This window comes from Berghia stephanieae, chromosome 3 (assembly GCF_034508935.2).
Source record: "Berghia stephanieae isolate SIO BIC M18660-M18661 chromosome 3, UCSD_Bste_1.3, whole genome shotgun sequence".
Lineage (NCBI taxonomy): Eukaryota > Metazoa > Mollusca > Gastropoda > Nudibranchia > Aeolidiidae > Berghia > Berghia stephanieae.
In genome coordinates, this window is record NC_088362.1 from 50,567,979 (window position 1) to 50,595,566 (window position 27,588).

At 35.0% G+C, this 27,588-nt stretch overlaps 2 protein-coding genes across 3 annotated transcripts in view; one reads left to right on the top strand and one right to left on the bottom strand.

Moving 5' to 3' along the window:
- Positions 1 to 15,848, bottom strand: part of LOC144967945 (uncharacterized) — a 15,954-nt gene extending 106 nt beyond the window's left edge. The window contains exons 1-9 of one of the 2 annotated variants that reach the window (XM_078905746.1): positions 15,567 to 15,663; positions 12,899 to 13,073; positions 10,074 to 11,368; positions 9,336 to 9,558; positions 6,850 to 7,797; positions 6,126 to 6,321; positions 4,863 to 5,108; positions 3,978 to 4,071; positions 1 to 3,412 (exon numbers count right to left, since the gene is read on the bottom strand). The exon at positions 1 to 3,412 is cut by the window's left edge and continues 106 nt beyond it. In XM_078905746.1, coding sequence (XP_078761872.1) covers positions 3,188 to 3,412; positions 3,978 to 4,071; positions 4,863 to 5,108; positions 6,126 to 6,321; positions 6,850 to 7,797; positions 9,336 to 9,558; positions 10,074 to 11,360 — 3,219 coding nt within the window. In that variant the 5' untranslated portion in view covers positions 11,361 to 11,368; positions 12,899 to 13,073; positions 15,567 to 15,663 and the 3' untranslated portion in view covers positions 1 to 3,187. Of the gene's footprint in view, positions 3,413 to 3,977; positions 4,072 to 4,862; positions 5,109 to 6,125; positions 6,322 to 6,849; positions 7,798 to 9,335; positions 9,559 to 10,073; positions 11,369 to 12,898; positions 13,074 to 15,566 lie in introns of both variants that reach the window. The other variant, XM_078905745.1, reaches the window with a different exon arrangement.
- A 261-nt stretch (positions 15,849 to 16,109) lies between these two features.
- Positions 16,110 to 26,104, top strand: LOC144967946 (citramalyl-CoA lyase, mitochondrial-like). Its single transcript, XM_078905748.1, has 6 exons — positions 16,110 to 16,810; positions 19,761 to 19,982; positions 20,636 to 20,825; positions 21,504 to 21,617; positions 22,092 to 22,270; positions 24,362 to 26,104. The coding sequence occupies exons 1-6, from the start codon at positions 16,517 to 16,519 to the stop codon at positions 24,461 to 24,463; spliced, it is 1,101 nt and encodes a 366-aa protein (XP_078761874.1). The 5' UTR covers positions 16,110 to 16,516; the 3' UTR covers positions 24,464 to 26,104.
- The last annotated feature ends 1,484 nt before the right edge of the window (positions 26,105 to 27,588 follow it).

The following is a 27,588-nucleotide window of genomic DNA, read 5'->3' on the forward strand; positions in this document are numbered from 1 at the left end:
CGTATGTATGAGTGTGTGCGCGCGTGAGAGTATGTATGTATTTTTTTATCTGCTCAGTCTGGTACTGTAATATTATCAACATTTCCTATTTCTTTCTCGCACTTGTACCTGTTCCAAAGTTTTCAAAAGTTGATTGAACATGGTAACCAGTAACCAGAATAAGAGATTTTCAAAGTGTGACACAAAAACAATTCTTTCTGTTAAAAAAAAAGAGAGAGAACAGCAGGTAATAAGGCAGGTTAGCTTGTTCTCTTTCATTAAAATCACACCAAAATCCAATTTAAGGAAAACACAAATAAGATAATTCATTATTTTAAATGAAACATGTGTAAAATAAGTTACAAGTAGCATCACCACAGTTTTAAAAAAAATATCCGTTGTGAAATAAAAAACGACTTCTACGGTAACATGATGGGACAAAACCAAATTGTAAACATTTAATCAATGAAAACCATTGTTCAGAAGGCAGATAACATCAGACTCAATGAGCAGCTGTAGTGATGACACAAAAAAAAAAAAACAAGGCATGAAAATATATAATTATACAGGTCAGGATAAGGAGAATATTTTTAAAAAGTAAAATATATTTAAATCTAGCTTTATTATAGATGTTGTAGTGCGGATACTAAATATAAATGTAATTTAATATTCCTATGTATCTACAGTGGCCTAGAAAAAAAATGATTGTACACAGAAGGAGATTTTGTTTGTTTGTTTGTTGCTTTAGGTCTCTTCCAACACAATTGAGGTTATATGAGAGACCGCTGAAACAAAAAAAACAAGCAATCTAACAAAAATAGTACAAATGTAAATCAAAATCATAACCTAAACATACCATAAGCTAAATTATAAATAACCAAGAACAAACAGGCAGAAGATTTACAGAAAAAAAATATCCCCTGTCAAAAATACAATCACAAACCAAAGAAGCAGGATAGGCTAGTAAAGAGAAGAAGAAACGACATCACTATCGGATCGTACACCCATGCGAACATCATAGGTATATGATTCAAGGGTGATGCTCCCATCCAACCACCCGCACAGAAGGAGATTGTAAAGAATCCTTGTTGCCAACTAATGGAAATAATGACTAGGTTGCTTTGAATGTAAAAGAACGTTGTTTTTTTTTTCTAAGGATATAACTTTGTAATAAAAACATATCAAAAATACTTAATTAAATACACAATGTTAACTCGTGTGTCCAAAATGTATCTTTTATCAATGAAATTAAACAATCAAGACTAAATCTATATTTACTTATTTGCGTCACAAGTTGTGTTTATCTCCTATAAATTCGGAATTAGAATTATTAAGTTTATAAAGTGTCACACAATTTGTACCTGTGGATGGCTAATTCAACAAGATAACAATAGCATATAGCGCAAAGAAATAAGGATATTATTCGAAGAGAAATCTACAAACTGGCCTTATTTTTTTTGTTAGAGTAAAATACAGTTCAAGTCATGTGCTGTAATATAAGGAAATACGAAATATGCGATAGTCAAGACAAAATAAAAATACCCAGTGTTAATTCATGCTGATAAAGATATAGACGTAAGAAATAGAAATATAGCTGATCACAATTTCATAGGAAATGGCACCCGAATAAGTCAGTGCCAACAAAACTTTCATCTTGAATCTTGGCTGAGGCTGACATTTCTGATCAAAACCATTTTTTTGTCTATACAATCCATAAAAAAAAGAAAAATTCAAGAATACTTGGATTCAGACAAAAATGGTAGGAATAGAGAAAAACTGGGATGAAATGATGTTAATAACAACTATATAACAATGTGTTTTTTAAAAAATATTATAAAGGAGAGGCAGTATCGTTAATTTTGTTAAAACACTAATCCCATAACATATTGAACATTGACATTTTTAAAAACACAGATTGAGATCAAGGTTAAATGCGACAATTACAGAAAAAAAAAACACATCTAAATGTACATATAAAAATACTAAAATCAAAATGTGTTTGAAGTTTTGGTTTCGCAAAGAATTTCTCTTAATACAGTATTGTTTACAAATATTTTAGTAATGTGCTGAAAGTGAATAGTCAAAAGACACTGACATGACATTTTGATTCCTTGAATGACGTCAATATTAATACAGTGACAATCCACTTTCATTTATGTAACTCAAAAATTTTAATCAAAACAATTTATCTCGGTTAGATTGTTTAAAAAAGAATTGTTTTGATTTCATTTATTTATTTATTTGTTTTTTTTTTGTTTGTTTGTTTTTGTTTTCTTTGTTTTTGTTTAAAACGTAGAGGTAAATCATATCATAAAATTTGTGAACATCATTTTTTTTACATCGCTCGTCATTTTCGTCAATATTGTAAACATTGGTGACAAGACAAGAATCATATAAAGAAATTAATAATCTGTAACATCAATGTAAACTGTTTCAGTTCCTTTTTTACAACACGGCATTCAAATATGAAATGAACTATAAAAATGTAGACAATGACGATTGAAAAATATTTAAATATATACATATCACAGAAAAGATTGTTTCCCACAAATATAATGGTCTTGTGATAAAATACTCTATTATTCACCTTGGGTTATGCCTTAATGATTATAGTGGTCTTCAGCACCATAACTATTCTTTTTATTTATAAGTTCTAAAACAAAATGCGATCTAAAAGGCATATTGATCCTATTTCTAAAGGTCACTATCGACATGCTTCACTTGCGCTGCAGTGAAAAAAATAAGGCTTTGATTAAACAACAACAAAACTTTTCATCAAAATGTCACTTTAAAGTAGCAAAAATAAAAAAGGAAAAAAAAGTGTTTTATAAAAAATAGATTTATAAAATAATAATTGTCATATCAATCAACAACTGAAAGATAAAAGGTAGAATTTTAATTTTTACACAAACCATCAATCACGTGTCAACATAGTGGAATATACGACAAATTAAAAACATATGTTTCAAAAAGATATTTCCAAAAGAAAAAGGTAAAATATAACATACAATTATCAGATAAAAAATTGAGTCCCCAACCACCTAAGGCTTTAGATAGAACTAAACAACAAGGTAAATGTTATAATGTGTTGTTAACATCACTAAAAATCAATTGGCAACTCTTATCAGTTTAACTTTGTAATACATTGACTATAGAATAACATATTATCATATAAATATTTAAGGACAATAGGGAAAAAGGTAAAATCCTAAGCAAATATTTGTGACATGAAAATAGCTTGGCCCTGATCCTTGACAGCTAAACGGCGGTCTTTCTCCTCTTGACCCTTCCTCTCCAACTCCCTGAAATGGTTGATACGACGTAACTTTGCCTCCTGATGACGTTTGTCTACAGCAGCAGCTTTCTCATCTTGTTTGTCCAACTGCTCTGTCCACGACTTCAAGCGGCTCTCAGAGCTTTGTTTGCGAATTTCCTAAAAATATATAATAAATGAACTTACAACAAATGCTACTGATTTTAACGGTATTATGATAATTAAGATTGATAAAGATTTTCCCTTTCATTTGTTTACTCTCATCTAAATCACACTTTGTTAAGGCATGAGGTCAAACCCACAATTCAAGGGAAGATTACATTTTTGTTTTCAGCTTAACATTTTTATACACAAAAGTACAATGGTATCTTCAATATGTCAATTTTTCCTGCCAAGAACATACAACATTTGCATCCTACTTTTAAACTGTTTCATGAGGTCATGTGCTGATTTTATTTTGTCAAATAAATTCACAGTCCTTTAAAGCTGTGGAGTGGATTCATAAATACTGTGAGACCAGATGGAGCTTCTTTGCCAATTATAAAGTGAACAACTTAAATGCATATTGACACGTGTATAAGTTAGTTTGTTTTTTCTTTCTTCTCAACATATACGTATTTGATTACACTCTAAATTACAAGTAAAAATTGAACATAATACTCTTAAAATTTACCTGAATTAATTATTTCTGATTTAAAAACAAATAGTAAGATAAATGAGTTACCTCTCTTCTTGTCATTGTCTCTTGTATTTCTCTCTCCCTGATGGTTTGAATTTGCTCCCGCCGCTCTCGTCTTCTTCTCAAACCTTCAATTCGACTAGGATTATAAAATGGTAAAGAGGAATAGATAAAAGCAATGTTTTAATTTTCTACATAATCATAAATTTATAATGTATATTTTGATCAATTTAAAATGATTGATTGAAAATTATCAAAAGGTTATGGAGTTAAAATAAATGGAAGTATAAACATTTTTGAAAATAGAATAAGCAAAATTAAGATGTCATCACTTCCACAAATATTTGTTATTAATCAAATGTTTCTCAAAATGAATGTAGAAAATAAAGAGAGTTAGACAGAAGACATTATTGCAATTCCACTTGATTATAACCGGTTAAGTAACACGCTGAATAATATTGCATGCAATTATCAATTTCAGAGTTTTAAAACATGTTTCAGATGTTTGTAATGGCCGTAAATAAAGGCTCACTACTTCTGTCGAAATCACCTCTGCTGTTAATCATGTCTAAAGTGTGTTATTGTCTGGAGGATATCACAACACAAATATTGCATTTATCTTCAATGTTGAATCTCTTACAGTTAGATTGCATTGTATAGGAAGAGGAACCGCTTCATGCAAGCAGCTTGTTTTTAACCACCAGGTGCACAGACAATTAAAACGTAAATTGTCTTATCATGTTGAACCATATTTTTTTCCAACTGACCACTGAACTTGAAATACGGTACCAGCATGAAATGCAATAAAGTTGACTTAACGAATTCAAAGAAGGCTAATTTTTGGGATCATTATTGGTTTATTCTATCTGCTTTATCTGGCACGATATTATGGACATCTTTCCAGATTAATAAATCTAGAATAATACTCACTTGTTTTCCTTCTCCATCTCATTCGTTTGGTTTTGTTCAATCCGTGCCCTCAACTCTGAACTGATTTTCTTCTTGGCCTCCCTGGCTCTGTGGATGTCCTCTTGTTCCTTCATTTGCCTCTGTCTATCACGATCCATCATGGCCATCACTCGTTCTCTGTGCTGATCCTGCATGCATGCCTTCATGTTGTCCTCCTTCGTTTGACGTTCTAGCCACGCTTCTTCCCTCTTTATCACTCTTCTACGTCTACAGTTTCAAAAAAGAAACATGAAACAATGTTTACTTGTAAATTACCCCTTGGTTTTACAAAATTGCATCACACATAGTACACAAATATATTTCTTTCATTGTTTTAAAATAAATGGAGCGCCATTTTTTGTTTCGGATTATTGACATGATTTTGAGAATTACTTGTATTTGACTCGGTATGGTGTTTGTTTCATTTATATTTTCAACAATACGAGAGAGACTAAAATAGTCAGGAATCATTAGCATGAAACTTTGATGACTTATGAATAAAATACCTATGGTTCACTAAAATGTATGATATTATAGTATTAACATGGACATTAAAGGGCTCATAATAACATTTTTCATGTTCAAGCATATGGGGGAAAAGTGTGTAAGAAGTGTGCCAAGTTGGAATAGCTGTGTATTGGGGGAATGCTTTTATCATCACTTATGAATCTTGATTGTGTCCAACGCAGCAAAAAAGAATTAAGGGGACATGCAATATATTCAAAGGCTCGATTTCTGAATGAACAAAACAACCAGGCTGAAAACAACAATGCTGTGCAACAAAGTCTTGTATATGTGGATCCTTTCAATCATCATTCAGTGACAAATCGAGTTAATTGACTATATTGCAAATGCTTTCCTTTAGGAATCACACCGAAAGATTGCTTCCTTCCCTCTCTTATAAAAGAGAAAGGTTTCACAAAGCAGTGTGGCAGTATACTTGGGTATTAATAAAGTTTAATCATAGAATTTGGTGAATGCAGGCTGGGATAATTAAATCAATTAATTACAAAAGGATAGTTCTTTCATATTGATGGTGAAAGAATATAAGGTCTGAAGTAAAGAAAGAAAACCAACAACCCCCCCCCCCAAAAAAAAAAAAAAGAAAAAAAAAAAAGAAAGACAAACAAACAAACAAACAACAACAAAAAAAAACAAAAAAAAAAAAACAACTACTAGCAGTGAGAAGGCTTTTCGTTTTTTTGTTGTTTTTTTTTTTACATCCAAGGCTACTTTCAATCTCACCTGTTGGCTCTGCGTGCTTCCTCCCTCTCTTCTGGTGTCATTGCTGCAAACGTTTTACAAGCTGGTGTGTAGTTGTAAGTAGGGTACTTGGATGGTTTGGATGGCGGTCTAGGGTTCAGGCAGTCTTCTACAGAAGTTGAGTAGTCATGCTTAGCAAAAGTGTCCACATACTTGAAGGCAGGGCTAGTCCATTCCACTGGAAAGATTATAATTCATACATATTTATAGTGACATTATGACGAATGCACACATATTTCAGGTTATCATTTTCCACCAAAAAATTGAAAAAAGTCTAATTGAAAAAAAAGAGCCAATCATAAGTTGTAAGAAATGACTTGAGACAAAATTAAGGGATAATCAGGAGGTCTGAGGTTCGATCTCAGTCGAGGCATGCAGATAGTTTGGGAAGCTTTTTCTTCTTGTATTGTTCTTTCTGCTTCGTCTGGAACTGTTTCATACACATTTTTCCAGATCTGTAAAACAGTTGCAGACCTTTACTCTTAAACACAAAAACCATAAATCATTTATATTTTTCTCCAAATCTTATAGATGTTTCTAAAAAAGTATTTATAATCAAGTTTAGCTTTAGTCATTCTTTGACATAAAATTGATTTGAAATACTGTTATTACAATTGAATGTAATGAGATACGATATGACAAGATATGCCACAACTTCAAAATGGAAAATGATTGTTAAAAAGAATCCAAATTTAAATAACGTTACCATTGTAAGGAGGCTGTCTTTGGTCACGTGCCTCTAAGGGTGCTTGGAGAGCAGTTTCTCTGAATGGACCTAGACCTTGGCCAGCTGTCTTGGACCCACCAGCCATTCCCCCACTAGAGATCTCGGCCAAACTCGGAGTTGAACTATTTGACCAGTAGCGCCACTTAGGCCTTCCTTTAATGCCAGGTGATCTATAAAACAGTAGACTGGAATCTGTGTTCGTGCTACGGTCTGCTTGCATAACAGGATTACCATATTCATCATAAAGACAATCGTCATCTTGATACTTAATTTCTTCTTCCTCCTCTCTTGGGGTGATCTTTCTGAATGAATCGATATCACTAAATGATACAGATTTTTTCAAATGATTTTCCTCAATCTTATCCCTTCTTCCTAAAAGTTTTGGCTCAGTCCTCTCCCTGCATTCCTCCTCCCTTTTAGCTTGAATTCTGGCACCATTTCCAGCTAATCTGTGCTCCATTAGCTGTGACATGATACGACTATCAAGCTCTTGCTTTGTCATGTCTGTTCCGGGTATCAGAGACAATGGATCATCCGTTTTTCTAGCCTGGATATTCTTTGCCTCAATCTCTTTTTGTGATTGTCTTGATACTACAAATGGAGGATATCCGTAGTAAGCGCGTAGGTGGGGTGGGTGGGGGAACAGGTAAGGATCCCAAAGATAAGGGTTTGAATCTATGACTAAAGGTTCAGCCTTGGCATATTCTATTGGGTCAGCCTTTGGACCGGATACAGGATAACCAGGAAGATTTTCTATGGGGTACTGGTCAACACTGGACAGCAACGTTTTCCTTGCTTCAGTGGGCATTTTCAGCTCAAGAGAAAGACGTTCGTAGACAGATGATGGAATCCAGACTGCTGTGTTTTCTGGAACAGTTACAGTGTGGCCATTGCTAAAGGATACAGTCAGGTTTTGATCATCGGGACCTACAGGAAGAAAACAAGTAAATTTGATAATTTCAGTTTTGCAAATGTAAATAAAAACAAAATATGAACGTTTATATAGGACATTTTCACCTATCAACCATGCTCAATGCGCTTCACAATGTTTTCATTTGATCTCCTAGCGGGTCATATGGAAACATATTTCCATTTCATACAATACCAGTCACCTGTACGAACACTCTTACAATATACATCCCTGCCTGTAGCCAGATACTCATTCACACCTAAGTTGAGTGGAGTAATGTGTGTAAAGTGTCTTGTCCAATGACGCAACGTCAGGACCAGAACTTTTTTTACGATCACTGTCACCCAAGGAGTTCTGTCAAAATGTTTGGGAGGCTATGTCTAACAAGGATCCGCTTTAAAGAAGAGAAAAGAGTCGGCCATCTGGTCACTGATCATGCAAGATGAGACATCGCACCACTGAGCCACAAGCCACGTATATGGGTTAACTCCTATATTGATAATTCAAGTGGTATTAAAGTCTCAGGAAATGACATTCACAATCAATGACTGTAAGTTTAATATGTATCAAAATTAGGCTTAACAAAAACTCTACTAGAAAATAATCAAAGTGTATTACGACTCCAAGCATCCACATTTTATTCATTCAAATTAAACTGTGTATTCAACAAGGAATATACAAACTTCTTATCTATATTATCAACAACGTTTTCATCACCTATTCCAAATGAGAGAGAAAGAGTGGGTGAGAGTACAGCATTCTTGAAGTCAAGAAACCTCTGATTTAATCAAGTCCTGCCAGAAGATGATGCTGGATCTTTGTGCTGGACTTATTTATCTGATCCTCGGTTTAATGCCATGAAAGCCAAAGCCGATACTATCTTGAAAAAGCTCAACCAACTACACATACCATCCTTTCAACCCAGATAAGAATCATGTATAGTAAAAGCAAAACACGACACACCAGGGTAGAGATGAAGCGCAATGGCTTCAGTATAAGTGGTATTAGTATGTCAAGGGGGACAAGAAGTGGTAGAATGAAACTTAAACTTCTCAGAAAAGGAATAAGACGATGGACCCCATACCCAAGGAGTAGCAATAAAATTGTTGAAGACCTGTTTTTACGTCTTAATTGGGTTGTGGACCACGGATTTTGACTAAAGTTTTTAGAGACAATTTCATACAGAATTCCAAAAACATGCTATCCTCACTTGCATCTAATAATCCTTTCCTTTTAAATACTTAACTGTATCATTTGTAATCTATTATTATGTTTTAATTGAACATTTCATTTTATAACTGTTTATCTTGTTGTTGCTGTTGTTGTTGTTGTTGTTGTTGTTCTGTTCTTCTTCTTCTTCATCATCATCATCGTCATCATCATCATCAACATCATCATCATCTCTTCTTCTTCTTCTCTCCATACTTTTCCTCCTCTTCCTGCTCTTCCACTTCCAATTCCTATTCCTCCTCTTCTTCATCGTCATCATATAAACCGACTGACAATACCAGATTGATTGTCTGATTGTATTTATAAATGCGCGAAAAACACTCACCGTCAGCTTGTCGTCTCTCCTGGCCTTCAATGACAATTCCAGGACAATACCTCTCTCCCTCTGGCTCCCAGAGAGCAAGGACTTTATCTCCATTGATGATCGTGTGCCTCAGCGCATCATGGTAATCAACAATGTCAAAGACATGTGTGTCTTGGTATACAATCTGGCCATATTTGCCATGTTTACAAGGACCAAATGCCACTAAGAACTTCTCACCAAGATTCTGAAAGTTTAAAATCATTACAACATATTCAATTCAACGTTTATTTTAGGCCGTTTGCCAAGTCAGAACACAAATCAAAACATAATTGCTAATGAACAAAACTAGAATAATCACAAATAACTGTAAATAATTAATGATTAATAGAAAGTTTTAAAATAATAAATTCAACTTGCATGATATTTTGACTCAATAATACAAATATGTTAGAAAAAGCTGAAAGTATGGTGCCCTCTGAAAAATCAAACAAATAAAAGCACAGCAACAAAATTAAATCCAAAAACAAACAAACCGGGGCAACGAGATGAATTAAAACAAATATTTTTATGTTAGACTATTGCAGAAAATTAAAGATTATGAAAATTAAGTGGATCAACTCTGAAGGTTTCATGCATATTCACCTATTCCTCCAATAATGACTGTTGCAAAGAAAGTGAACTTATTTTATTTCTTCAGTCTTAAGAAAGGAATATAATTTTCAAATTGAGACCTTTGGAATAAATATAACAAGGCCGTACCTGACTTTGTACTGTTGCTTTATAAAAATATCCATCCTCTATGCGTCTTGCTATAACTTTCTTGCCCACCAGCAAACTCCCTGCAGCAGGTGACAATCCCAAGTAGTCAGCTGGGTTTTCTAATAAATCTTGGGCCCGCAACCATGCCTTGGCAGGCCTGTAACGAGACCAGTAGTGGGGGTAGTAGTATCGATAAGGAGCAGTTGTGACCAAACCATTTGGAGCTACATAGGATCCAAATGGAGATAGAGCAACTCCGGCTCTGGGAACTCCCAAAATTTCATCAGGATCAATTTGTAATGTTGTAGCTACACTGCATGTTTTTATATTGGGACGTAATGTGTTATTAACTGTATGAACAATCCTTTCATGGGCATGGTCTGATCTGTATACAGGAGTGATTCTTTCCACCATTCCATGTGTGGTTAAGGTGACAACGTGAAAAGAGCCGAATGTTTCAACAGCCAGATCTTCCAAAAACTCAGTTGTTGCTTCATCTACTGTTTCTCCAGCGATGTAAATACAGTGCACACTTCTATTTCCACATGTGCCGACAACTCGATCCAACACATCCTCTGCATATTGATCAGGCAATCCATCTGACACCAGATAGACTGCCTGGCATGACGGATCTGCAAAAGCAGTGAGAAGAGCATCTTGCATGTTGGTTCCTGTTTTGGCAGCTAGATTATTTAACCAGCCTTTAGCTACGGTAACTGTCTGAGGTGTACACTCCACCATCTTGTCTGCCCATTGTGTAACTTCGGAATTGAATTCTATCAAGTTGAACATCTGCCCTTCCCTTGATGACAGGCTAGTAAGCAACTCCATCAAATGTTCTTTAACAACATGGATTTTATCAAACATGCTACCCGAAGTATCAATACAAAACGTCACACATCTCTCTGCTATGTGTCCAAAAATGGTTGGGGGGAAAGATTTTACCTCACGTGGAGGTATTACTTTTGGTTTGGGCTGGTCATGGGTAAAAACGACAGACTCTGCTGAAGGTATATCAAAGGCGTGACTTGGTGCTGAAGGGGGATGTTTGTCTTCATGTAATTCTACTGATGCTTCCTCACTGATCACAGATGAGATCGTTTGTTCATTTTGCTGAATATCTGTGTTAATACCTCCCTCTGTCTCCAGGGGCGGTGCTGATGGCTCTAGTGGTGATGAAACAGGCATATCTCCACATGATAAATCGACAAGCACAGCCTCTGCTATCTGATTTGAATGACCCGTGCTTGCAAGATGCTGCTCTTCAACCTCAGCAATATCTGACATGGTTATCACTGAAAAGAAAAGAAATTGATTGATTTGACTTCATATGAGATTAAATCCAGAGATAATGGAAATGTAATACTTGGTTTTCATTGCCTGGAAACACACAAACTGATATGAATTTGAATTAGAATTTGAACAAAACCTTTAAACAATTTCAAATAAAATACAAGATGGATTGAGGGACTACAGAGTAATTAAAAGCTGTATGACATCTTAGGGTGAAATCTTTTAAAATACAAACATGTCGGGTGTAGTGATTTTGTTTATGTTGTGTGTCTTGTACATCGAACATTTTGTTTTTCTCTTTTCGTTATATAGAAGTTAAAAGTTGATTAAAGCTTTAGAAAGAATGTTCAAAGTAAAATGTTCTTGGTCTCTTTTGTGATCCAAATTGACAACAATATAATCAACTTTTATCCATGATGGGCCGACACCTTCGACCAGCAGTCCTGACAGCAGGAGGCACTAAAGACTTGGCACCAGAGAACATTCAACTTCTTCCTCAACAGTTTCCTAGAAACTACAGCTCCAAGCAAACTTGCAATGCTTGTAAACTTCGTCAGTCCTTCTATCTACAAACTCATTGCTGAGTGTGAAACTTATGAAGTTGCTATCAAAATACTCGAGGGTGTATTTGACAAACCTAAGAATGAAGTTTTTGCTAGGTATTTACTATCATGTTGCAAGCAAGAAGCTGGTCAAATGCGTGACTATTATTTACAAAAACTTTAAAATCTTGCAAAGTACTGTAATTTTCAAGTTGTCCCCGCTTCACAAAAATGAAGCCATCAGAGATGCTTTCATCAGTGGCCTTATTATACTTACATACGCCAACGTCGTATATACTTCGACTTGAAAAGAACAAACTCAATCTCGACACTTCTTACAAGGATGCTACGCGTAGAACTCTAGACATGGCTGAAAAACAGAGCTTATCATCCCGTTCAGACATGATAACTGCAGCTGTTGACAAAACGCGAGACGTTTATAAAACCCTTGACAGTACAACTGCTTCTGGATTCAGTGAAGAAAAATGTTGCTTTTGTGGTTACAAAAAAACACCCTAGATTCAAATGCCCTGCCAGAGAAGCAACTTATGAGAAATGTGGTAAATTAAGACATTTTGCTAAATTTTGTAAATCTACCGGTGCCGAAAAATCCCGTAAAACTGCAATAGCTTCTTCTTTGACTTCAGGAAATCTAAACCTTGCAACCACTCTCATTGCATCCGCCATCAATTGCTTTAAGAAAGCTAATAATTGTTCAAGTACATGGTATTAAACTCAATGCCTTGACAGATACCGGAAGCTCTGACAGTTGCATTAACTGTAGTATCGTTAAAGAAAACTGTTGGAAAGTAACCCCTTCTTCATGTAGCATTAACATAGCATCGACAAATCTCACCAAAAAGATGCAGGAACATTGTATTTCACCTCTTTCCTATACTGTACGGACAAAAGCTTTCACTCCTGCCTGATCTCTGTGCTGACATTATCTTAGGTCATGATTTTTTAGGAAACAATCTGAAGTCTGCTTACCGTTCGATGGATCTCAAAACCCTCTCAAAATCCTTGGAGTAGCAGCAGCTAAAGTCAAAGCTCCTTCTCTGTCTAAGAATCTAATTGAAGATTATAGACCTATTGCTACCAAGTCACGCTGCCATTCAGAGTTGAATGAACGTTTCATAGAGTCCCAAGGAGGGTATCATCGAGCCTTCATCATCACCATGGAGGGATCAAGTGTTGGTTACAAGTGCGGAAAGACACAAAAAGAGACTAGTCATTGACTATAGTCAAACTATCAATAAACATACTTTACTGGATGCATACCCCTAACCAAGACTGGATAGATGGAAGAGTCTGTCTCTAAGTATAGGCATTACGAGAGTGACAAGGAATATACTGGTATTGTAAACCTCTTATATACAATGTAATAAGACAACAAACCTTTGAACTTGACAGTCAGGCAATTATGATTAGTCCCCCCCCCCCCCACTTATTATCTCTCTCTCTCTCTCTCTCTCTCTCTCTCTCTCTCTCTCTCTCTCTCTCTCTCTCTCTCTCTCTCTCTCTCTCTCGTTCTCAGCATTAGTTTGTAAAATTATAATGAAACAATTGTTGGACAATTTTCTTAATATTGAATACCATCATGCACACATATTTGAAAATTTAAAGATGCCTTAATCGACAACAAAAATCACAAGGTATATTTTTACCACACCAAAAATGTACTCGATCAAATCAAAAAAGATATACTACTTATGTCTTGGTGAAAAATTCCAAATTACTGCAGTATCATTAAAAGATATCGACATTTCACAGACCTAAACATCCATATAAAATAAAACACACACACGCACACACACACACACACATACACACACACACACACACACACACACATAGACTTGGGAACAAGCCAGAAACACAAAAAGAAGTAATGACAACAAATGACAAAAGAGAATGTTTAACCATTCGAAGAAGCAATACATCGAAGCGGCAACGTAAAATCACTTCCAAATGCATCACATCAGTAGCACTTCCTTAGTATATTATAACAAAACAGGCCCAAATATTCCCATAGTGACAAACTCAGCAGATCACTCACGGGAAGAAAAGAATACAAACACCCACCTTCTCTGTATAATTAATAATGGGAATTGGGAATTATTAGCTAAACAAAATGATCGGCAGCTTGGCAACAGGATGATCATACAAATTTTTGATGCATAATGGAAACAATTTTAATCACAGTCTTAATATTTCGTTTGTGAATCGGGCAACAAGTGCATCTATATAATGGATACCTTACGACTGCAACGCCGGTTTAAAAATTGATTTGTCGAATCGAAATAGTGACAGCAAATTGAAAAGGTGAGTGTAGCATTTAGGCACACGTTGATAGGTAATATCTAACATCTTAGGGAACGATAATCGTTATCGGTTTGAAAATCAGCGTTTAGGTGACATAAAAAAAAGAAGTACGGTCTCCTCTTAATCCCCACCTCCACACCCCTGGATCATGTGTCCTTTTCACGCCTACTTCACTATCTATAGATAGTACTGACATTCAATGTTAAATAATTATCTACAGCTGCATCATATGTTAACAACATGTGTTCGTGTTTCTTTTTGTGAGCAACAGAGAGTAAAATAATACAAGGCAAATATCAAAGTAGAACATGTCTTTAGAAATTAGATCCATCCGTCCTAAGCTAGGCACTTTGATAAAATTTTCAATCTCAAAATATCTTGATTTGACTCAGTCAGGGGGATGGGACTTGAAAAAACATAAAATTTGATACTTTATTTGTTTCTCTACGACCTACGGTTCCAGAGTTATTTATATTTTTATATTGAAATTTTTTGTCAATTTTACAGAGAGAATCTGTGATCTCACTGCTGCCTCAAAACCAGCATCTCGCGGCGATCGGGAAATTTTGAGTTTTACAGTCAACATGGCCCGCTTATTGTTTTCAGTAATTTTGTTTCAATTAAAAAATAAATGGCAAGTGTTAGGTATCATTTTAATGGTCAGAAAATAAGCTTTATTTTCATATAAATCATTTTCATGGATGAAAAGTATGGAAAAAATTAAGGATAAATGAAAATGGAAAAAAATATGAGGTTTTTGTCCTAAAAAGTGGGGTTGATGGCGGAAAAAATAAAATAATGAGCGAGTGTCTCAATGTTGATGAAATTTGGCAGAGATATTCTTCAATTAATTGTCTATCGATGTATGAAATATAATTAAAATGTATCCATAATTTAAAAAGTTCTTATAATTAAAATATTTATAAATTTTTATTACATAAGCTTTCTGAGAAATACAATCAAGAATTAAGAATGAAATACACCGTTAGAAAGCTTGTTTTATGCTCTTTATAATGATACCAAAGTTAGTCACATAGGTTCACAAATAACGCCATGGTGACCAAAACAGTAAAGGGTCAAAAATAAAGTTCCAAAAAACGAGTTTCACCTTACAGTGAGCCTATCGGCGGCCACTGGACTGGAGTTATCAAAGTGCCTACCTAAGCCTATCTTAGTATGTCAGCTTTAGGCTTAATGCCAAATGCCATAGCCATGGACGGATGGCATAAAAATATCAACAGATTTTGCTTTGGAGGTTGGTGCAAGATACACAAATCTTCTAATATTACAAAAAATATATGACTAAAGATTAGCTATAAGTTTATCAAAATACCTTTAAACTGAATGCGATTTTCACCAACACGCCATGAGATGTTTTAGGAACCCGTCAATCGTGTTTACGTCTCTGCGCAGCTGTCGTTAAGGAAGCCATTTTAAGACATTATTATGACAACAATCTCATGTATGTCAATGTTATAACATCACTGAAATGTTTACAGTGAAAACTCAAATATATATTTAACATTGAATACTATAAATAAGAATACTATTTTAGCACCATAATTATAAAAATTAAAGAATTCTCAAATTAAAGTTATTTTTATTTTTATTATACTAAGAAATTTTAGCTCCCTGACCTTCGACCTTTTTCAAGTGATACTAAGCACCTATGCTATAACAAAATGTTGTAACGTGTAAGGTAAACTAAGCTCATTATGCTTATAATAAAATCATTTTAAAAAGGATTACAGCTTTGATGTATAAGAGTTAATCTGCAACATATTATAATGTCACATTTTATAAAACCTGTATTGAGGTATTGCGCCAAAAAGGGAAACGTGCACACAAAACATGTACTTACACACCACCTCTCAAAGAACAATCACTCTTTTTCTCTTGATCGTCTGCTAAAATTTAAGTTGAAGGATAGGGAAAAACCTTATCCTTTCAATTTTTCAATCTGGAATCATAGTTTGTGAAGGCTAATGTGTTGTAGACGTTAGAGAAAGTTCTCCGTTGTCCGTGGCTTTCCTTGCATTTATTTGTTTTCCCACATTGCGTAAGAACTCGAAAACCAGTGGTGGTTTCATAGGAGTAAAAAAAAGGGGTGATCTTTTCAGATCTTTTGTGACAATTCTAAATTTCTAAAGATTGTTTTCACCCAATTCACCGTGATTCGTTATTTTTGAAGAAAAAGTGGGATTTTTCTCTTAAATTTAGATTTTACTTAAGGTGGCCTCGCCTGAAGAACATATCCAAAAAGTTTTAAAATAAACCATAACCATGGCGTCAAGGTTTTATCCATCGCCCTTGCAATATCGTTCATTAAAGAGGACGCTTTTTCACTGTGTGAAAGAAATTCAAGGTTCTCTCAAGCGCTCATCACAGTTTACACACAATGGATCAATTAACAGATGTGGATTAGCAACATATTCTGCCACTGAGAGTTATTATGTTCCTCGCAGAACTTTGATGTTTGTGCCTGGGCACGATCCGAGGAAGATAAATAAAGTTCAATCTCTTGGCGTTGACTGTGCTGTTTTAGAATGTGAAGACGGAGTAGCGGTTAACATGAAGGTAGCTTTTTATCAATGTTTTTTATTATTAAATTTTGTGTGTGTGAATTATCAATTAAAGTTTGAAACTTCAAACTTAATTAAAATGTCTTTTTAACGATGTTCACACATCATTTGTCGAATAGGATCTATTTCAATTGCTGTGGATTCGTGACTGACCTGTTTGCAATAGTTGTCATGCCAATCGTTTGTCATAGCTGGCATTTCCCTCAAATTATTTTTGATAATATATTTTCAAATAAAACAAAATCAAAAGCAAACTTGAGCTTTTATTTAACACTTTATATTAGGGATCTCCAAGCAACAGCAACACTTAACATGCTGGACGACACATCACACCTGAAAGGCGCTATAACAATTTGTGCAATAAGAGAATATAAGTAAAGAGCCCTCTCAAAGGACTCAACTTTTGCTGCCCAGAGTGGGACGAACCAGGGGCCTATAGAGTCCTACCATTTTAACATAATTAAAACAGTTTGAATAAAGTCTTTGAATTTGTCACAATATAGAATCGAAGTGGCAATTCGGACCCGAGTCTGAATTGCTTCCCGTGGCAATTTGGACTCCTGCCACAATGCGCCTGCGCAATCACAGGAAGTGTCGGAAGTGGAAACTGGGGCGAAAGTGAAGCGTGGTAGGTAGGGTGGGGGGAGAAGCTGCTCGTTCTCAGTTGTCAGTGTCAGTTGTCAGTCGGTAGGAGGGCGAGTGAGCGAGCAAGTCACGTTTTAGAACTCCCGAAGGTGACTGCCTTCAAAAGCGGTGATCTATTATTCCCCTTTGTCTTACTTTTTCTTGAGTACTTTTTAATTGTAATTCTAGAACTTTTTGCTATCCAATTTCTCCAGTTTTACGGGCGCTGATATGACCTAAATGTGTTACAAGCTCCTTAAAAAACAAAACATAGATCTAAATAATCGTGGTCTTTGGGAGATTACAATTGTAGTCGCAATTGTTAACGTTAACAATCAATTTGCCCTCACAGATAAAAGAGTGTCTTTGTGTAATGATTGGAAGATTTATTTGATTTGCCATGAGCGTGTTACAAAAGATACATGCATGACATATCTCGACATTATATAATTTGCCATTTGCGGCCGCGAAAAACTGCGGGGAAAGGAAAATAATATGGCTTTGGGCATTGAGCGTTTTCTTTAAAAGGCAGTATAGGTCGGGCTTTGACAATAGGCAGTGTCTTAATTCTTTTTTAATTTAAAAAATATGCTGTTTTATTTCTAAATATAAAAATAGAGGCGATTCTTGGCAGCAAGCCATGCAATAGAGCCCTGCCACTGGGGTAGGGGCAGAGTACTGTCTAATACTAATATTATTAGATAATACTGGACTAAGTACCTAAATAAAATAAACACTGGTTGAATAAGGAAAGAAAATGATCAACTGGTAATGGGATTGGTGGGGGGGGGGGGGGGGGAACCCACAAACGACTGAGGTGCTGGACGCAGGGGAGAACATGGTGATACGAGATCAAAGAGAAAAAGCCGCCGGCTCTTGGGTTGTGGAAATGATTGCTGTGGGGGGGGGGGGGGGGGGGGGGGGGGAGGAGTGTGTGTGTGTGTGATTATTCTGTTTTTAATGAATTAGAGATACTCATGAGTGTGTGTGTGTGTGTTCAGGAAGACCAATACGGTTTCTATAGCTGCAAACGGAATAGTAACTGAGAGTTTCACTAATGATACTAATGATAAGTTCATCATTCGGGCGCATTGCATTGCAGTATTCCGAATCGAAGAGCCATGGAGTTATTCAGACTCGACCCTGGTTAGCCATGGAGTTCTATTCAGTTTAGACTCGAGTCCGAATTGCCACGGGAAGCAATTCAGACTCAGGTCCGAATTGCCACGGGAAGCAATTCAGACCCGGGTCCGAATAGCCTTTTCCATATAGAATTGTATAGTGCACCTCTGATACAGTATCAGATCTAATGAAACCTTGGATTAAACGAAAACTTCAAGTCTCCATTTTCCCCCCTCTTATTTGACTCTACTAAAGTTACTTTGCATTCAAAGAAGTAATCGAAACTGTAAGAAGATACAAAGCACAGACAAGAAAAATCTTGCATCGCATTCTGAACTTAATGAGCTTTATTGCACACTGGTAGACCTTTTTCACATTATAATGATACACTTATCAGAGCATAGAGGTAGAGGGGTTGGTGGTGGGCATTGCGTGTATGTGAGTTTATTGCAAGCAAGGCGTGCCTCTGTTCCAGCAACAGTGACATTCACAGTTACAGTACAATGCAATGGATGATTTTATCTATCTTTGTTTGTTAGCGTGTGATAGGTTGTGTGTACCAGAAGTTAGGCTACTTGTGTGTACAGACATGTATCTTAGGGAATGGAGACAAAGAATGGAGCTCATGGAATTGAGAAGATTCCATTTCTGAGACAATGGCCATGTGGTGGGGGAATGGGATAAAGGTGGAGAGATGACTTCTCATTCTTTAACAAAACAAAAAACTTGAGCATTTGTATAGCGCAATATCCACTAAACATGTTAAAAGCGCTTTTTAGGGGTCCCTAGTTAACATGTAGGATGAGACAATATGCCTGTTAGGTGATATTGCATTTTTTTCTTCTGACAGAGTCAACACTGTCAACGACCAGGTACTTATATTAAGCTCAGGATAGGACAATGTGGACTGAAATACTGTGTACAAAATAAATAATAAAGTAATAAACTAAAAAAAAAGATAATAACAACAAACAATAAAAAACCGAATCAAACAATTAACTAAATGAATGAACAAAAAAAAAGATCAGATGAACACCAAAAAAACCCCACCCCACTAAAAAACAAGACAAACCAAAACAAACATGCTGAGGACATTGTGCCATTAAACTAAGTGTTAACATTATTATTTATTTATTAAACAGTTTAAAGTTTTTCAATATAGCTAATTGATTAACATACAAACTATTTCTAAATTCCAGGAAGAAGCAAGAAAAAACTGTAAAGAGGCTCTACAGAATGGTTTGAAATTACAAGCGAAAAATGTTGACATTGCTCTTAGAATCAACTCAGTGTCAAGTGGGCTGATTGAAAATGACCTTGAGGCTATCATTGGAAAAGGGCTTGGAGAACCATTGGCTGCTCATCTTCTACCTCAAACTATCCTGGTACCAAAGGTGGACACGGTCGAGGATCTTACAATTGTGAGTTTATCATCATTGTCATCATCCTTATTGCCTCATACCCCTAAAGGGAAATAAGTCACGGATAAAGTATTTCAACATTTTTTTTGGTATCAGAACATGTGCAGGGCTGCCAACTGTGCACCAAAAAAGCATATTCGTAAGATTGTATGCTTTTTCTCTTAGACTGTAAGTTTTTCCATGAGAATCAAATATTAACATAAAAATTTGTTTTTATTGTTTCTCATAAGCTTTCTTGGTATTCTCCATTCTTCTTGCAATATATATATATATATATTTTAGCAATTGTAGTTTGATAGGTTAAGTGATTTGGTTCCATTGCTTCTTAATTTTAATTTCAAGTTTTCCTTAAGCTCCTGAAATTTTTCACCCACACAAATTTTATTAAGAATTATTCATTTCCAAAATTACTCAACGGCATTCAAAGTGTACACTTTTTCCCCAAAGCTTACTCTTTTCACAAGCAATCTTACACCTTATGGCCAGCTTGGGGAATAAATATAATATTGTGAAGCGCATTGAGCATGCTAAATCCAATAGCCAATGATTATGATCGATAAAGATTTTATAAACTGGAAACCTGTCGACACTCTTCATGTATATAATTTATTTCGTATTTATAAAATATTCAACCATTACTTCACTTGAAAAAGTTCACAGAATTGATGTCAAAGTGCAAGCTTGGACGCCAGTATGTCCCATACTTCCTGCTGTTTACAGAAAGTGCAGTTGGATTAATGAACCTTCGTGAAATCCTAGAAAAAGCCAGGGAGTATTCAAGCAATAACCATTACATATTGGATGGTGTTGTCTTCGGGTCAGACGATTTCTGTGCTGATATTGGTTGGTTGGTTATCTTTATCAACTGTATTGTTTATTGTCCAAATATATAGTACCGTACCACAGTCTTAGCTTTCTCCTCAGCTTCCTATTTTAAGTTTTACAAATTAAACTGTAATTTCTAATTTCCCTTAAGTTACTTTTTTGTCTTTTGTTGTTCTATAGTTACATTCCTTAAAAATGGGAGTGTACTCAAGGGTGAAATACCAGAATAGTTTTTAATTAAAAGTTTAATGGTGAGGGATATATACTTTTCTTCAATCTAAGATTAAGATAGTGCACCAGAAATCTAAGTGGAAACAATGATTACCAATACATGGTTGTCTTGAAAAAGTGTTTTTGACAACTCTGTCCTTATGGTATATTTGGTAATTTGGGATAGCTCTCTAGTTTAGTGTGTAGTAATATATATTTGTATTGATGATGACAATTTTTTGGGAAAGGATCGAGGAAGGAAGATACATAAGAAAGTAAACACAGAGTTACATATATCTGAAGTGTCTGAAATGTATATAGACATGTACTTTGTTGTGTGTAGAAATATTCTCATATATTAAAGGGACATGCTTTGCTATTAATTCATTGATTTGAGATTTTAAAGATTAGAGGCTCTTAGGGGTTAATGGACCCTTGTTAAAATAGCATTTGGTTTTTATGATATCTATATTTTCTCACAAATAGGTGCTGAAAGGACTAAGGATGCAAGAGGACTAATTTATGCCCGCCAGAAAATTATTTCTTTGGCTAAAGCATACAAGTTACAAGCTATAGATATGGTTCACATTGATATAAAAGGTATTCTTTTTCCCCCATGAACTGATAGTGATAGGCGTTTTTATCACATTTAGTGGATACTGCATCATATAAAATTATTATTTTTGACTACTACTACTACCACTACTACTACTACTGCTACTACTACTACTACTACTACTACTACTACTACTACTACTACTACTACTACTACTACTACTACTACTACTACTACTACTACTACTACTACTACTACTACTACTACTACTTACTTTTATCTTCTTACTACTATACTACTAGTTTCAAACTACTTCCTATATACTACTACACTACTACTACTACTACTACTACTACTACTACTACTACTACTACTACTACTACTACTACTACTACTACTACTACTACTACTACTATTATTATTATTACTACTACTACCACCATTACAACAACAACAAAAACAAAACAACAACGACGACTACTACTATAATCAATTTTTAATTGAAAATATACTTTCAGATATTTCAGGACTGAAGACAATATCAGAAGAAGGTTCCAGGATGGGATACACAGGCAAGCAGATTATCCATCCATCTCAGGTTGGTATTGTCAACCAGGCATTCACCCCAGACCATAGCAGAATTCAGTGGGCTACTGAGCTCATACAAGGATTTCAGCAACATCAGATAGATGGACAGGTTAGCATTAAAGTACAGTTTTGTTTGAAGTTAAAAATGAATTTGTGGGGATTTTGCAGGGCTACTGGTAAATTTTTCCCTTTATCTCTATATCTGTTGTCTTTTTTAATTTCACTCCCTTTCCTTCTCTTGGAATAAGACCTTGTTTTGCTCAGGCCCTAGCTGGAGTTAATTATTGTCTTAGAGGCAATTAAATTTGATCATCCACTTTTCTGTGAGAGATAATCCTTTTTATTTCTTGAAAATCATTGGTTAGATTAATGAAACCATTTTGATGTCTCCCTTATAGTGTGGCTTTAGTGCAGATATCAGTCTAAAGTAGGCCTGAGCAACCCGTGGTCTGCATTGTGATGTCATATGGCCTGTTAGATTGAGGGGAAAAAGTATGTGTTCTACCTGCAGACCTAAAATTCTCTATCTTTATTGTCTATCATTTCCTTTATGACCTAAGCATTCATTCAAAATCCATAAATGCACGATCTGGAGTCATCAATCGTGCTCAATGATCAACGCTCAAAGTGGTGACATAATTAAATAACTAGAGAAAGAGAGAGGTTGAGTAAAACCCCACCTCATGACCCATGCTCAATAGATGCAGACAACGGCAGAATTATTCTAGTTGATATTTTCAATTCAATTCAATTTTTTCCCCCTTCTTTCTTCTTATTGTTTAGACTTCCTTGTATTATGAATGGTTTTGGATGAGAAGTACAGTTCAAAATAACACTCGTTTTGATTTAAGATTTTCACTCGCCAAGTTTGTATTAAAACGCATTTATAACCTGATAAATGTGCTTTATTCTACGAATCAATGTCATCGCTTGCAATTGAGCTGAATATTTAAAACTGGATGAAAAATACATATCGGATTAACTGTACTCTACCTATCAACTTGTTAAGGACATATGTTGTAGTAGCAGTGTCTGTATTGTCAAGCACTGTTTTATTGGATGTGCAAATGTGTTTCTTTATATATTTGTGGCTAGCTGATCATTTGTTTTTTCCTTGTTGTCACTGTGATCCAACAAGGACAATCAATATTTAAAAAATACAAATAGAGAGCAATCATTATGAAAAAGGCAATGTCATGCATCTTACCTAATCAGTGTAATTGCTGAATGGGTAAAGCATAGTATTTTCAGTTTCATTTGGGTGCCCCCTACTCTAACCCCCACGTCATCATCTCACTTTCTTTTTCCTTGAGCGAGAGAATTAGTCTTTATTTCTCACTTTGCTGCACTGCTCTGCAGATGATTCCTGGATTATCTCAATCTTTTCTTGAGATGGGCCCTAAAGAAAAATTTCCCCTCAAGATAATTAATGGGAATTTGTATGTGTATCTTTTATCTGATTTCAAATTGGTTGGCAGATATACATCTCAATGTTTACAATAAAACCAAATAGCTTGTAGTTGTTATTGATAAACAGATTTTTACATATCATTTTTTAATGGTCCCTTTCACACTTTTTCCTCCTGGACGGAGTGTCTCATATCTGTAAGATTAAATGTCAATAAGTAACCTCAGCTTTGTTTATATTGTATATATGATTCCAGTCCAGATAATTCTATCAATTTTGTACAAATATATCTTCTTGAACAACATTTCACTCAATGCTTATAATACTAACTATGAATAAATAAGGTAATGGGAGAGATATCGTCACCTGTCTCTGTTGATAATAACGGATATCAATTACTCATTTTGTGCTCTGTGGTGTCTAACTCACGGCTAATATAGTTAATATTTACAGAGTTTATTCTTGCTAACCAAAACACCTGATAACAGGACAATCTATGACGTCGGTTTCAGATATGAGACTCGCATACCAATGAAGATACGCCCTTTTTTATTTAAAAAGCAATTTGAGCTATTCTACCATGGTCTATTGGATGATGGGATGGGTAAATTTAAATGGTCAAAACAGAAGTCTCACATTTAAGATAATCATTCCAATCTAATCCATTTTGAAATCACATCTTCATAAATATGAAGAAGACTGGAATGTGTGCTTATAATTAATTTTCTTAAGAGTTGTATTTTTTATACTTTTTGCATTTCTGTTATGAATAATTTAACCCTATTTTTTCAGGGTGCCTTTGTTTTCAAAGGCCAGATGATCGACATGCCACTACTCAAACAGGCACAGAACATTCTGGACATTTCCAATAGAGTGGACAAACCCCTGGATTGAACTTGACAAGAGGACCTTCCACATCATGTCTAAGACTGTGATACTTCAGTTCCGTTCATCAGCCATGATTGAGATTCCACCAAATTGTTGATCATTGCCTTTGACTTTGATTCCTTCTCGTATATTTACCATGTTTTTTAAAAGTCATGTGATATTCCATGGTTTTGATATTTGTCTAAATAGATTTGGTTGAGTGAGTATAATATGCCAACAATGCTTTGCTTTAATTCACTTTGTGTGCATTCAAAAAGGCTTCAGAATTACAAGAGTTTGTGATCTTTCACCTCTTTTTTTTCATAGACAGATTTATTTGTAATTATAACCAGATATCTTATGATTTGATATAGAATGTTTTTAAGTCTATTTTCGTATGCCTTGGTTGATGCCGTTGTGCCTTAGATATATAAAAAAGATTGGTTTTACTAGTGCTTGGTATAGTTTTGTCCATATGCTTGTAAGTTTATCCATATTTAAAGTAGCCTTTAGATTTATTTTTTTTGCTTTAAGTCTTCTTTATATTTTTGGTGCATTTTCATCTGCTTTTTTTGAGACTATTTTTAAACCTAATCGTTTTCCAAACTTTAACGCAGATCATTTATGGTGAAGGTTACTTAAACTTCGTCAATATTTGTATGGCATTGTCTGACAAAGATAAAGTTGAAGAGTCTAAATTTTTCCTGGATTTTATTGGCTCTTATGTGGAGTTTAGATTTAATCGTTTCTATGTTATATGTTTGTGTTGAGAATATTGGCTATTAAGCTTAACTGCTGGCCAGGTAACTCCGCGATGGTTGTGTGGCGAACCCGCGGTCTCCAGAAGTCGGTGAGAGAGAGCTCTAGAAATGACCTGAGTTTGATACGAATACTTTGTTCGTGGATAGCTCATATGGTAGAGTCACGCTCTCACCGGCCAGGCGGAGTTGTCGTACCAATAAGGTCGCAGGTTCAAAACCCACCACCGCCGCGAAAATGTTTATTCTCTATTGTCTTCTGGCACTTTTCTACTCACTTCATCTCTTGTTGTTTAGATTTATAGAAATGTTTATTGCTTTTCTCACAGGTTCTAAATTCCGGTGCAGAGGGTATGGATGGGGTCGTCAGAACAATTGACAGTTTTGCTTTTTGTTATGTGTATTTGTTAGGAATCTTTGTATTTATTTTGATGAGTTTTTAAGTATGCAACTCTAAATTACAAAATTTTGTCAAAAATTACATTTTATATTAAGTGGTGTAAATCTTAAAAGATATGTGAAATGTTTATGAAATTCCTTGTGGCAAGCAGACTTGATTATTGGAACTCTCTTCTTTACGAGTTCTAGAAAAGTTTGTCACTATGATAACAAAGAATGAACATATCACTGTCGTTTTAGTAGAAAGTAGAAAGTCTCCATTTGCTGTCCATGAAGTGGATAGCTAATTATATGCCATGCTTTTAACCCTCAGTATACCATTGTTTTCAAAATAAAATTCAAGCATATTCATATAAAAGGCATTTTAGGGGATATGCAATATATTTTGAAATATATAGAAAATCACACAATTATCATAAAAATCTGATTTATGATTTTTAAAAGTCAAATGATATACATCATAACCTGTTTATATTTTATAAAATCATAAAAATAAAAAGTTGAAAAATAATACATCTCCACTTTTTTTTTCTCAAATTTGAAATTTTACAGTCCTGTAGAAATTGTTGATTTATTAATCTTGAATTTCTTATGACACTGAGCAAAATACTGTTCATCACAAAGATGGGCATTGAAATGGTAGCCAATTTTCTTCAATCCAATAGGTACCGTTATCTTTGCCCATTTTTTCCAAGCTACATTCTGTTTATGGAACAACCTACCTCCTGGTGTCAAATTTTAGAGCAATATTAAAAATATGTCCATAATTATGCACTACAGACTATCAGGTCATACTGGGGGTCCCAATAGCTCAGTTGGTAGAACATTTTCTCCACATGCAAAGCTACCGAGTTCGATCCTGGGTGAAGTCGAGATTGTTTCTGACCCTCTTGTGCACCCAGCAAATGTTTCAGTAGCTAGGTCTATTATACCTGGTGGAAAGTACTTTGCAATGGAATCACATGCTATCAAAAGGATAGCAAGCAATTGCTATTTTCCATTTCCCGCTGTAGAAACTGGGATAAATTCCAGCTCCAGGGGACTCATGGCCCTGATATGAAGAAGGAAAAGTCAAGTGTGGCCTTTGGACACTTTACTCATGGTGATTTTTTTTCTCTTCATACTAAGAATGAAATGATAATTTTATACTCTCAGAGACAAACTGTCCCAACAAAATCAAAATAAAAGTGGAATCTCTTCTTGATGAGGAAATGAATTTCAGTTTTTATTGACAAGAAATGACTCTTTGCAAAAATAAATTTTACAAAGTTACTAATAATGAGATAAAGATCTGAAAATGTGTGTATGAAGCAATGCTAGACAAAGCAAGAAAGAAAAATAGAAGAATAAACCCCCCCCCCCCCCCCCCCAAAAAAAAAAAAATCTGCCTGCTTTGACTGCCTCCCCAGTCAAGGCAGGTTGATTTTTTTCGGGATGGTTTTTTTTTCTTGTATGATTCTTTCTTGCTTTGTCTGGCACTATTTCATACACAATTTTTCAGATTTTTAATGCACCCCGTGCCTGCTCCCTAATGTTTCATGCTAATAATCATCAGCTAGTAGATGACGTGGGGTGATGTGAAATTTCAGCTTTATTCCGTTGCCACTCCAACAATAAACATTTAACATTAAAGGTTGTGTCGCAAGCGCCGTAAAACCCTTAAAAACAAAAAACAAAGGTAGCAAAATGCTATTTTTAAACTTTGCAACTGCAAGAAAACCCAATGTTTTATTGGTTAAAAATTTTAAGCTAATCTGTCTGAAAGACAAACATCTTCTCTCTATTTTTATAACATTTTTTTCTATGTGGGATGAATGATGGCTGAGGTATCTGATTTTTTAAAAGCTCACCAGATTCTTGATTTCAGCTTTGAATGTAATCAAATTTTGACATCTGGCCAGAGATGACTAGTCAAGCACAGCTTCTCAATTTTTCTTTTCAGATTTTGTTGTCTTATTAAAGTGGTCAACTTCTTACTGTTTTTGAGCACTTCCA

What these genes read in the sequence shown, in the direction of transcription:
- LOC144967946 (XM_078905748.1), top strand. Translation starts at nt 16,517, where the DNA reads ATGGCGTCAAGGTTTTATCCATCGCCCTTGCAATATCGTTCATTAAAG. An exon ending in GAGTAGCGGTTAACATGAAG is followed by an intron (nt 16,811 to 19,760) that starts GTAGCTTTTTAT and finishes TCTAAATTCCAG; the next exon opens with GAAGAAGCAAGAAAAAACTG. An exon ending in GGTTCACATTGATATAAAAG is followed by an intron (nt 21,618 to 22,091) that starts GTATTCTTTTTC and finishes ATATACTTTCAG; the next exon opens with ATATTTCAGGACTGAAGACA.